The sequence below is a fragment of the Barbatula barbatula genome (genome assembly GCF_947034865.1).
Source record: "Barbatula barbatula genome assembly, chromosome: 22".
Lineage (NCBI taxonomy): Eukaryota > Metazoa > Chordata > Actinopteri > Cypriniformes > Nemacheilidae > Barbatula > Barbatula barbatula.
The window spans coordinates 1,336,551-1,348,842 of NC_136785.1; the positions used below are offsets into that span (position 1 = coordinate 1,336,551).

At 42.9% G+C, this 12,292-nt stretch overlaps 1 protein-coding gene across 4 annotated transcripts in view; it reads left to right on the forward strand.

Moving 5' to 3' along the window:
• rapgef1b (Rap guanine nucleotide exchange factor (GEF) 1b) overlaps positions 1 to 12,292 on the forward strand; it is a 34,474-nt gene that overhangs the window by 16,108 nt on the left and 6,074 nt on the right. The window contains exons 4-14 of one of the 4 annotated variants that reach the window (XM_079485947.1): positions 1 to 15; positions 94 to 182; positions 268 to 420; positions 5,485 to 5,605; positions 5,999 to 6,185; positions 6,499 to 6,972; positions 7,084 to 7,289; positions 7,716 to 7,874; positions 10,395 to 10,541; positions 12,007 to 12,093; positions 12,171 to 12,250. The exon at positions 1 to 15 is cut by the window's left edge and continues 142 nt beyond it. In XM_079485947.1, coding sequence (XP_079342073.1) covers positions 1 to 15; positions 94 to 182; positions 268 to 420; positions 5,485 to 5,605; positions 5,999 to 6,185; positions 6,499 to 6,972; positions 7,084 to 7,289; positions 7,716 to 7,874; positions 10,395 to 10,541; positions 12,007 to 12,093; positions 12,171 to 12,250 — 1,718 coding nt within the window. The remainder of the gene's footprint in view (positions 16 to 93; positions 183 to 267; positions 421 to 5,484; positions 5,606 to 5,998; positions 6,186 to 6,498; positions 6,973 to 7,083; positions 7,290 to 7,715; positions 7,875 to 10,394; positions 10,542 to 12,006; positions 12,094 to 12,170; positions 12,251 to 12,292) is intronic. The other 3 variants (XM_079485944.1, XM_079485945.1, XM_079485946.1) reach the window with 3 other exon arrangements.

Sequence of the window (12,292 nt, forward strand, 5' to 3'; positions counted from 1 at the left end):
CTGGATGGAGTGAAGGTCAGGGGCTGACAATTGCATTTGTGACAAGGTTAAAACAACAAAGGAATATTTATAACCGTTGTGTGTGTGTAACAGGAGCTGGTGAAACTCACTATAGAGAAACAAGAGCAACCGTCCCCGACATCCCCGAGCAAACCTGTGCCCCCTGTGGCCAAAGCAGAGAGGTACCGTCATAAAACCTGATATTTATTTATCTGTGTTAAATTGATGACGTCATGACCTCTCTCTCTCTTGCTTTCTGTATTTCAGTGTGTGTGAAAATCCTTTAACAGAACGAGAGAAGGCGATCCTGAGTAAGACCACGCCTATAGTCACACCCACCGACAGCTTGACTGACATGTCAGAGGAGGAGGTAGCTCCGCCCAAACCACCTCTACCCGGAGCGAAACTAGCCGAGCACAGGTGAGAGGGAGTGGCTACGAAACACTTTTGTTTCTAAAGGCTTACACTACATTTACACATCAAGCTTAGTGTGCTTCATTTCGCTCGTAGTGTGCTTTGTTATACTTCACATTTGTGAGAAGTATGCTGTTTTTATCTTTTCAGTTTTGTCACAATTCAATGTACCTCAATGTTTACTTTACAGCCCACAGAGTAAGTTAAACATTTTTGTGTAGGATGCTGAGGGTCCTCTAGAATAAGGAGCACTACTGTGAATGTCAAGTATTCTTTGCGGGGCTTTTTTTCAGTGTGCATAAACTATTGTGTGAAGTAGCGCATACTCTGGGGATCTGTTATAGTGTGCACTAGTTTGTTTGTGCAATAGTGTATACTTTTAAGCATCTTTTAGACAGTGCACTAGTTTAGTTAGTGTGCAGTAGTCAGTATGTGCAATGGTGTATACTCTGAGTATCTGTTATAGTGTCTACTAGTTAGGGAGTCTTTTAGAATGTGCAGTAGTTAGAATGTCTGTTACAGTGTGCACTAGTCAGCGTGTCTGTTACAGTGTGCACTAGTCAGCGTGTCTGTTACAGTGTGCACTAGTCAGCGTGTCTGTTACAGTGTGCACTAGTTAGCGTGTCTGTTACAGTGTGCACTAGTCAGCGTGTCTGTTACAGTGTGCACTAGTTAGCGTGTCTGTTACAGTGTGCAATAGTTTGTCAGTATGTTACAGTGTGCACTAGTCAGCGTGTCTGTTACAGTGTGCGCTAGTCAGCGTGTCTGTTACAGTGTGCACTAGTTTGTCAGTATGTTACAGTGTGCACTAGTTAGCGTGTCTGTTACAGTGTGCACTAGTCAGCGTGTCTGTTACAGTGTGCACTAGTTTGTCAGTATGTTACAGTGTGCACTAGTTAGCGTGTCTGTTACAGTGTGCACTAGTCAGCGTGTCTGTTACAGTGTGCACTAGTTAGCGTGTCTGTTACAGTGTGCAATAGTTTGTCAGTATGTTACAGTGTGCACTAGTCAGCGTGTCTGTTACAGTGTGCGCTAGTCAGCGTGTCTGTTACAGTGTGCACTAGTTTGTCAGTATGTTACAGTGTGCACTAGTTAGCGTGTCTGTTACAGTGTGCACTAGTTTGTCAGTATGTTACAGTGTGCACTAGTTAGCGTGTCTGTTACAGTGTGCAATAGTTTGTCAGTATGTTAGAGTGTGCACTAGTTAGCGTGTCTGTTACAGTGTGCACTAGTCAGCGTGTCTGTTACAGTGTGCACTAGTCAGCGTGTCTGTTACAGTGTGCAATAGTTTGTCAGTATGTTAGAGTGTGCACTAGTTAGCGTGTCTGTTACAGTGTGCACTAGTCAGCGTGTCTGTTACAGTGTGCACTAGTTAGCGTGTCTGTTACAGTGTGCACTAGTTTGTCAGTATGTTACAGTGTGCACTAGTCAGCGTGTCTGTTACAGTGTGCACTAGTTTGTCAGTATGTTACAGTGTGCACTAGTCAGCGTGTCTGTTACAGTGTGTACTAGTCAGTGTGTCTGTTACAGTGTGTACTAGTCAGTGTGTCTGTTACAGTGTGCACTAGTCAGCGTGTCTGTTACAGTGTGCACTAGTTTGTCAGTATGTTACAGTGTGCACTAGTCAGCGTGTCTGTTACAGTGTGCACTAGTTTGTCAGTATGTTACAGTGTGCACTAGTTAGCGTGTCTGTTACAGTGTGCACTAGTTTGTCAGTATGTTACAGTGTGCAATAGTCAGCGTGTCTGTTACAGTGTGCACTAGTTTGTCAGTATGTTACAGTGTGCACTAGTCAGCGTGTCTGTTACAGTGTGCACTAGTTAGCGTGTCTGTTACAGTGTGCACTAGTTTGTCAGTATGTTACAGTGTGCAATAGTTAGCGTGTCTGTTACAGTGTGCACTAGTTTGTCAGTATGTTACAGTGTGCAATAGTTAGCGTGTCTGTTACAGTGTGCACTTGTTTGTCAGTATGTTACAGTGTGCACTAGTTAGCGTGTCTGTTACAGTGTGCACTAGTTTGTCAGTATGTTACAGTGTGCACTAGTCAGCGTGTCTGTTACATTGAGCACTAGTTTGTCAGTATGTTACAGTGTGCAATAGTTAGCGTGTCTGTTACAGTGTGCACTAGTTTGTCAGTATGTTACAGTGTGCACTAGTTTGTCAGTATGTTACAGTGTGCACTAGTTAGCGTGTCTGTTACAGTGTGCACTAGTTTGTCAGTGTAGCAATGTTCGTAGAAGGGAAGGAAGGAGGCGGGAACCGGCGAACATTCAATAATAAAACTTTAATTAAATAAACAATAACGTAACTGACCGACAGCCACCTCACGGTAGACTGCCGGCCATAAAACATACACACACTAAACATATGTCCGGGCCCGGTCCTCTCTCGTCAACAGTCCTGCCGAACATCCTTTTAAGCTCCCAATCTCCTCCGTGATAAGATGCGGGACCGGTGCGCGCACAGCTGCTTCCACTTATCACTCACGCCACCGGCCCCGCGTCACGGCTCTCGTCCCGCCTTCCTCACCACAGTCAGTATGTTACAGTGTGCACTAGTCAGCGTGTCTGTTACATTGAGCACTAGTTTGTCAGTATGTTAGAGTGTGCACTAGTCAGCGTGTCTGTTACAGTGTGCACTAGTTAGCGTGTCTGTTACAGTGTGCACTAGTTTGTCAGTATGTTACAGTGTGCACTAGTTTGTCAGTATGTTACAGTGTGCACTAGTTAGCGTGTCTGTTACAGTGTGCACTAGTCAGCGTGTCTGTTACAGTGTGCACTAGTTAGCGTGTCTGTTACAGTGTGCACTAGTTTGTCAGTATGTTACAGTGTGTACTAGTCAGTGTGTCTGTTACAGTGTGCACTAGTCAGCGTGTCTGTTACAGTGTGCACTAGTTAGCGTGTCTGTTACAGTGTGCACTAGTTTGTCAGTATGTTACAGTGTGCACTAGTTTGTCAGTATGTTACAGTGTGCACTAGTTAGCGTGTCTGTTACAGTGTGCACTAGTTTGTCAGTGTAGCAATGTTCGTAGAAGGGAAGGAAGGAGGCGGGAACCGGCGAACATTCAATAATAAAACTTTAATTAAATAAACAATAACGTAACTGACCGACAGCCACCTCACGGTAGACTGCCGGCCATAAAACATACACACACTAAACATATGTCCGGGCCCGGTCCTCTCTCGTCAACAGTCCTGCCGAACATCCTTTTAAGCTCCCAATCTCCTCCGTGATAAGATGCGGGACCGGTGCGCGCACAGCTGCTTCCACTTATCACTCACGCCACCGGCCCCGCGTCACGGCTCTCGTCCCGCCTTCCTCACCACAGTCAGTATGTTACAGTGTGCACTAGTCAGCGTGTCTGTTACATTGAGCACTAGTTTGTCAGTATGTTAGAGTGTGCACTAGTCAGCGTGTCTGTTACAGTGTGCACTAGTTAGCGTGTCTGTTACAGTGTGCACTAGTTAGCGTGTCTGTTACAGTGTGCACTAGTTTGTCAGTATGTTACAGTGTGCACTAGTCAGCGTGTCTGTTACATTGAGCACTAGTTTGTCAGTCTATAACAGTGTGCAGTAGTTAGTGTGTAACAACAGTGTATTCTATGACCATTAATTGGAGTGTATACTTGTAAGTGTGTATAGTATTGTATACTCTGAGAATCTTGTATTGTGCACTAGGCAGTGAATAGTGTGATTGAGTTAATTTTGTGGTGGTGATGTGTTTAATTCATTCTTAAAACAGTTGTTCTGCTTTTTAGAGCTGAAATATCTTTGTCTATAAATATATGGATGAGAACACATCCGACACACAAACACGCTCATGTGACGGCACTCATTTTCTAAAGCAGAACTTTTGACTTTTCTGTCTGTGGATTATGTGAAACTACCACATAAACCCTTTCACAAAGGGAACGTCTGGGATACGGTCTGTTGCAATTGACTGTGTTTTGTCATGAGTTACACAACAGTTTAATGAACAAACTTGATCGCATCCGTCACTTCCTCAGTGATGTATGCCGCTCTGATCTATGTACTGTACGATCTGTCACAGTGTGTAAAAAGCGTTGACTTGACAGTTTCTCTCCCTTCATCTCTTGCGTCTGTCCTTCATTCACATCATCTGTGTTTTTTCTGTAATCATTTGTCTGTCCTGATCTTCTTTCTCTGGGTTCGTGTATTGTTTGGTCGTCTTGGGGTCAGGATCAGGATGCAGTTGTCCTCTGATCCTGTGGCCGGGCAGCGGAGGGCCACGGCGACGGAAATGTACGTTAGCCAGTAGTGGACACGCGTGTTTATTGTGACACGACACGGTTGCACCCTTTGGCTGGACACAGCAACCTGCATGTGATTGTGTGGCAAAGCGACGGCCAATCAGAATAAAGAGTGAAGTGGATTTGCATGACAGATACTGTATGACCCCTAGTTAATAAATCCAGAGGGAATGTGAACAGGATTCCAGATTGGATTTCTGTCAAAGTTTGACATCTTAAAGGGTGCTTTATTCAAAATATTGATATGGATATTTAGTTGTTTAAGCTTGTTTTAAAGTACCACACATGCTAATGGCACTTTTATAACAGGTTGTTTGTTAGAGGTATATAAAGAATATAATATACGTATTCTTATAAAACAAGTAAACATTGCCGTAGCACTTTCTACAAGCAGAGGATAAAAATAGATAATATTTTTTGTTTCTTCAACGTTTTCTACATTATTCTCAAGGGAATATCTTGTTAAATTGGTTTCAAGTTCTGATAGAAATTCCAACATGAATCTTTATTCCTTCGGGATTTATGTCAAGCGATGCTTCCCGCTTTAATCCCGCCCACTGGAGATGCCATCATTCCTTTGTTTCCATGGTAACCTGGCAAAGCTTCATTGAAGTGTAAAGAACTGTCAGAGAAACCTTAGAACTTAACTCATCACCCACACATTCAACAGCTGCTCTTGCTATCGTGTGTGTGTGTGTGTGTCCACTTACTGTGTTTGTGCTCGTTTCATTTGACCTTGTTGCATTGTTTATGTCATACTTGTCAACTCATTTGCATATCTATGCACGCTGTGCCCATAGCCCGCCCGCTCTGCCACCGAAGAAGCGTCAGTCTGTTCCCTCGCCCACTCGTGTTGCCGTGGTAGCGCCGATGAGTCGAGTCTCATGTGGTCTCAGCCCGTCTCCAAGAGCTCTCCGACAGGTACGGCACCTGATCACATCATGACAACTTTCATCTATTCCTGATTCATATGCAGAGATGACAACAAGTGTGTCATTGGAAGGTTGACTCTGTAAAATGTGTGTTTTGAGCGGCCGGACGTGTTAATCTTTTTCAGATTTTGGGGCAGATTTTTGTGTGACATTGTATCCTAAAATCGTTCTGGTTTTTTTAAGTGTAAAGTTATATTTGTTAAGTCGGAATCGCTGCATTTCATTTTTCAATTGCATAGTTATACATGTTAATACAAATAAATTAAACTGACGATTAACTCTCTTTACTTAAACAACTTGTTTTTTTGTATTTGAATGCGCGCAATATTTTACATGTTACCTGTGATGTGATGATGTCATGTGTTGTTTTTGGGGGTTGAAGCAGCAGGAGTTTGATGTGGATCTCCTCCAGAGGCGTTTCTCAGGTGGCAGTCAGTCGTACGGAGGGGATTCTCCCCGTCTCTCTCCCTGTAACAGTATGGGAAAACTGAGCAAATCCGACGAGCAGCTCTCCTCTCTGGAGCGAGACAGCGGCCGCTGCTCACGAAACACCAGCTGTGAAACACTCGGTACACAAACGTTTCTTTAATTCACTCGAGACATCTTTGGACGTCAAACCCAACACAGAAATGGCTTGTTGTACTTAAATGTCCTGATAAACAAACAGTGAAATTCATTGATTTTCTTCTTAAAGTAAATGCTTATTCTCATCTCATTTATTTCATCCGTTCTCCCTTCCATTTTGATGATTGACGGTCAATAATTCACAGCACAAATCATACGTTTACTCTCATGAATAGTTTTGTCTGTGCAATTGTCACCTGCTTGTCTCACGACAAATGTGTGTTTGTGTAACCAACGTGTGTCATTGTCCTTCTACAGAGGGATACGATCCTGATTACGACTTCCTCAACCAGGACCTCTCCGTGTCCGATCCCTTGCCGTTTCCCACGTGTCCGGGCAGCGGTCTGAGCCCCCTCCCTGAATGCCAGGTGGAACCTCTGTCTCTAAGCCCCGCCCAGTGCCCCACCCACACCCGCTTCAGTGCTCCCGTGACCAATCAGCATTCTGTGGATTACTGGACTCCGCCCCTAAGGCCAGGATCTGCCAATAGCAGGCTTCCCCCCGCCCTCCCGCAGAAAAAGCGCCGTTCTGTGCCAATTATGTCGACCTATACTCTTTACGAGCGCCTCCCGTCCCACTACGACAACCTATCGGAAGAGGAGCAGCCGACGCCGCCCTTCCCTCTGGTGACGCCGGGATCACCTGTACCGCAGGTCAACGGTAGGGATGACCTCTCGTTGTCCACCGACCCCGACAGCCCGCCACCGCTGCCTGAGAAGAAGGGCAAGCAAAGTAAGGGCAAGTGTGGGTTCGTGAGTGGATCGGAAAGTGTGGACTCTTAAAAAGAAATTTCCAGTTCAAATGTACAATTGTGTTTAACTGCGTCTCTCTCTCTCTCTCCAGTCCTGCAGTACATGCAGTTTGTTGAGGATTACTCCGAGCCGCAGCCGTCTGTGTTTTATCAGATGCCTCAGAACGAGAGTATTTACGAGCAGAGGAGGAATAAACGCTTTCAGGAGGTTTACGGATTTAACGATTCTTACAGCAGCTCGGATTCTGTGCTCGAGACCGTGCCACCGCCCGCCCTGCCACCCAAACAGAGACAGCTGGTGAGTCACCGTGTCGCATCACACACGTGTTACCAGTGACCTGCGCGTGACGTCATTGAGTATAGAGCGGGTCGGTTCAGGTTAAAGGTCAAACTAGAGGAGGCCAACATGACCTTCTTTCTCTTTGTCTCTTTCTTTATTTCTTTCTCCTTTCCGGTTCATCCAAGCATAACCGTTACAGATATCGAAGCTCATTCTTGTCTTTCTTCTTCCTCGTTTGAAAACAACATGAAATAACCAAATTGAAATTGAAAATGGGATAAATGTGACGGTACAGACGTCCAACACATTTCACGTTGTCTTTAAATTAACTTTTACTATTCGCCCTCTTTCATATTTTTATCTCTTGATATGCAACTTCTATGGTATTTTTATCTGTTTTTTTCTTCTCGTTTCCTCCTGTTCTGTTTCTCTTCTTCGCTCCAGGCTTCCCACACCTCTCCCTCTTCATCCTCCTCCTCGTCATCATCTTTTTCACCCCTTCCTCCTCCTGCTGACCCTCAGGAGGCGGAGCCTGCTCTTGGTCTTAGCCTATCAGTGTCTAACTCCTTCCTCAGTGGCCATTCCTCTATGACCACGCCTGTGGTGAGTGTCATCCAATCAGAGCGAAGAGATCATGTGATCAACAATCAATCTATCACAAGTCATGATTTTCTCATGTGCTGCATTCTGGTTTGGTTGTGGGTTTTTTTGCGTGCGGTTCATATGATTGTTTAGTCTGATCACAGATTAAACTGATGTTTAAATGCTGCATAGAGATTATTTATCATCTGTGTTTTATTTGGTGGCTTTCTGGAACCAGAACCAAAGCTGATGTAATTCTAAAGCTGAACTAATCTTCGTTTATCTCTTTATCTGGGTTTAACGTTGAAGTCCGGAGCTTATAAAAAGACTCTTAAAAATCTTAATACAACATCTTCACTTTTCTGTGGGTCTTTGCTGTGATGACTCTTACTTACAAGGGAGAAATCTGTTCTTAGATCAGTACTGGCTATGGTTTTTTACTTGCTTTAGTGGTATAAACTGTTTGGTTTAGTGGCATAAATTTGTTGCGCTCGTGTGTGTGCTTATAAAAGTGAGATTCATTAGAAAATGAGATAAATATGCAGCTTTAAAGAATGTTGGAGCTCCGTTTGTTGTGGTCACACCGATAAAAACTCCTTAATTTAAACCGTTGATTTAAACAGGACAATCGACTAAAAACAGGTTGTGATTTATCCATTACGCCGTGAAAGATACTGTTGTACACTTTATAGTAAGCACTACTGTAAACTGTAGTAAGACTGTAGGCCTAGATACAATAGAGTTTTTGAAACACTATGGACTTTAAGTTCAGGACATCAATATTTATTTATCAATTCACTGCAGAATTCTATAGTATATATTAAAAAGCGGATTAAATGCTAAAATATGGTACATCATACTACAATTTACTTGTTAACTATAGTAAATAGTATAGTATACTACAGTAAATACTATAGATCAGTGGTTCCCACAAATGGGCCCCAGCGTACTTCCAAGGGGGCCTCAAGATGACCAGTGTTTTAAAATGAGACAAAATGAGCAATGTAATACATTAAAAAACATAACAAATGTATATATTTCTTATGATTTGGACATTTTATAATTAATAAATGTTTTCCAGTTAATGTAAATAAGATATTTTAGGTTTTGTGAGTGGGAGAGGGGTATGAATATTGTTGAATACAACGGGTGTCCTTTGAGTCAAAAAGGTTGAGAACCCCTGCTCCTATAGGTAATACTAAAACAGAAGTAAACCGTTGTATAGCTATATATAGCTAGAACTCTACACATTTTCTATAATAAATACTCAAATATATTACAGCATTTGTACATTTGGGTTGAAATTAATAAGATGGCCAACATTTCTTGTTTTCAGAGTCATTACATTTTCATTAAAGATTACAATCATATTAATGTACAGATGAATCGTTTACAGTAGACGTGTACATGTTGACTTTACTTAGTATTGAATATGATCTAGTTGTCAAAGTAACTGTTCAACAGGCCTGACATCAGAGAGACATTATTCTTGGTTGCCGCGGTGATGAGTTTTAGCGAGTGTCCGTTTGTCATGGTAACGGCATCTGGGAATTGTTGTGGAATGTTCTGCGCTCTTGACCCCTGACATCTGAGGTCAAGGCAGAAGGAATATGGTTTGTGTGTGTGTGCGCGCCTGTGTGTGTGCGTGTGTGTGCGTGTGTGTGCATGTGTGTGCATGTGTGTGCGTGTTTGTGTGTGTGCGTGTGTGCATATCTTTCGGTCAGTAGCTGACGTGTGTGTGTGTGTGGGAGTGTGCATGTGTGCGTGTGTGTGTGTGTGTGCGCATGTGTGTGTGCGTGTGTGCATATCTTTCGGTCAGTAGCTGACGTGTGTGTGTGTGTGTGTGTGTGCGGGCGTGTGTGTGTGTGTGCGTGTGTGTGTGTGTGTGTGCATGTGTGTGTGCGTGTGTGCATATCTTTCGGTCAGTAGCTGACGTGTGTGTGTTTGTGTGCGGGCGTGTTTGCATGTGTGTGTGTGCGTGTTTGTGTTTGTGTGTGTGTGTGTGTGTGTGTGTGCGCGTGTGTGTGTGTGTTTTCTTCACCCCCCTTTTCTCAGTCTCTGTGGAATGCTTACATTTCCGAATGTCACAGGCAGAATTGAATGAGGGACACTCTTCCCGTTCTCCTAGGAAAACATGTTGAACCATGTTTGTCGGGGTATGTGTGTGTCTGTGTGTGTGTGTGTGTGTGTGTGTGTGCACGCACGGGCTGATGTGGTATTTTGTTAGTGGTGTTTTGGGCAAGTCTATGCAGGTCCTGTAATCCCTCTAAGAATCATCCGGAAGTTTAGACTCGCTGTCTATCCACACAAACACACACACACACACAGCTTTGTTACATTACATGATTGAGTTGTTTTCATTATAGGTGGTTGCTGTGTGTACACAGTGCACAATAACACTGTCTCATTATTTGTCACACACTTAAAAATATCATCAATTTCCCTTCTTTAAATTTTCATCTTTTCACTTTTCCTACCAAACGAATACTGAATTCATCTTTTGATTCCATCTTTTCTGTCCCCTGCTTCAACCGATCGCAGAGTTCCGACCTGGTTGGCTTGACCAATGCCAGCAGAGGTTTGGATGGTGGTGGTGTCTCTAACGGGTCCTTGACCAGCTCTCTGGTCTCTCTGGCTGTCTGTCTTCCTTGCGAGTCGTCTCTCTCTGACTCTCTGCTTACCTCCGCGGTAAATGCACATTTGATGACATACACACTATTATTTTTACATTGTCGTTAAATACTGCACTTCTTTCCCCAAAGTAAACACACACATGTGTAGAATTGATGGGGTTTTTAAGATTTACCTGAAAATATTATTTCACTTACACAGTATGTGCACATCATGACTGAAGAAAGCATCTTTAAATATAATAAGAAAGTTATATTGGGGATGCATATTCAAATGGGAATGTGTGTGCGTCAGTGCCATCTAGTGGTTCATGCACAGAACTGCATGTTTTTTATTTTGATTGAGTAAACATTACATTTACATTTAGTCATTTAGCAGACGCTTTTATCCAAAGCGACTTACAAAAAGTTCGGGGTAAAACAAAAAGATATGTCATAAAAGAGCAATAGTACATTAGGTGCTAATAAACATCTGTTTATTTGAATGCATCACTTTTACTGTTGCTCAGACTTTTGATGAAAAAGATCAATTATTTTGCATCATTTGCACGTTGCGACTTTTCTAAGTGATTCAACTTATAATTTAAACCTTACACGCGTTAAAACAATAAACTTTGAAGAGACCTGAGCCATATCTAGAGAGAATTTTTTACCTGCATAAATAATAAAAACATTTCACACACTTTGGTTTTCTAAACTAGAATTTGAAATGTTGTCTTTTTAATAAAGCGAAATAAGTTCTGGCAGTGACATTCTTAAATTTCTAAAAGAGAGATACAGCTGTACGATTATTTCCTGTTAAAGACGAGCTGCTGGAGGCGGGCAGGGGAACAGAACTACAGCACGAGCACACAACACATCGTCGCATTAATCCCTTCCAGTCGTTTACATTACGCACGTTCGCTCCGATTGCCAACAAAACACAGACATATGACTTAGTTTGACATACCGCGTGCGGTTCATGTCCGCCATCTTTTAGCGCTGCGACCGCCCCTTCTATCCGTTTCAAACGATCTCCACATCCAGCGTGTATTGTGGGCTTTTATTAATTCATTTCTGCATCATGGGGCCACGATTAAACGGTGTCAGAATTGCTTGAATGGTTTGAACTGGAAAACTGAGCTCATGACAGACAGACAGAGCAACAGTTTAAACACATTAAATTGTTATTTTGTCTGAGGTGTATCCATATATCTGCTTTATCAGTAAGGTAAAGGTGTGTCTTGTTCAAAGTAATCTCCAAACTTGATTATTAATCATTATTATTAATAATTCATTTACATTTACGCATTTGGCAGACGCTTTTATCCATTATCCGACTTACATAGCATTATCCTATACATTGGTTTCTAAGTTTATGCAATCCCATGGGATCGTTGTTAACACCACTGAGCTACAGGAAAGCTATTCATTCATTGTAATCGAGCACAGTTGAAGCAATGTAAGAGTACTTGTACATGACTACAGATTTCCAGTACTCTTTCCACCACTGAGCGTGACGTGTCTCTCTTCTCTTACCGTAGAGCGAAAGTGTTGATGAAGGTGGCGAGGGGGAATATGTGAATCTATACGCGTCCACGCATCCCAACGGCGACAGCACACATCGCACCGTAAGTGTCACACGCCGTCACGTTTTATTCGTATTTGCTTGCGTGTTTTTGCTGCTGACTTATTTCTGGAAACACAGGACACCGTTTGTTGTGATGATGAAAACCACGCCCCTCACATACCCTCGTCCAATAGCAAGGATGCATTAGCTAAGGACAGGTAAACGCTATGAAGATTGTGTTGATGCATTTCAGATCGGAG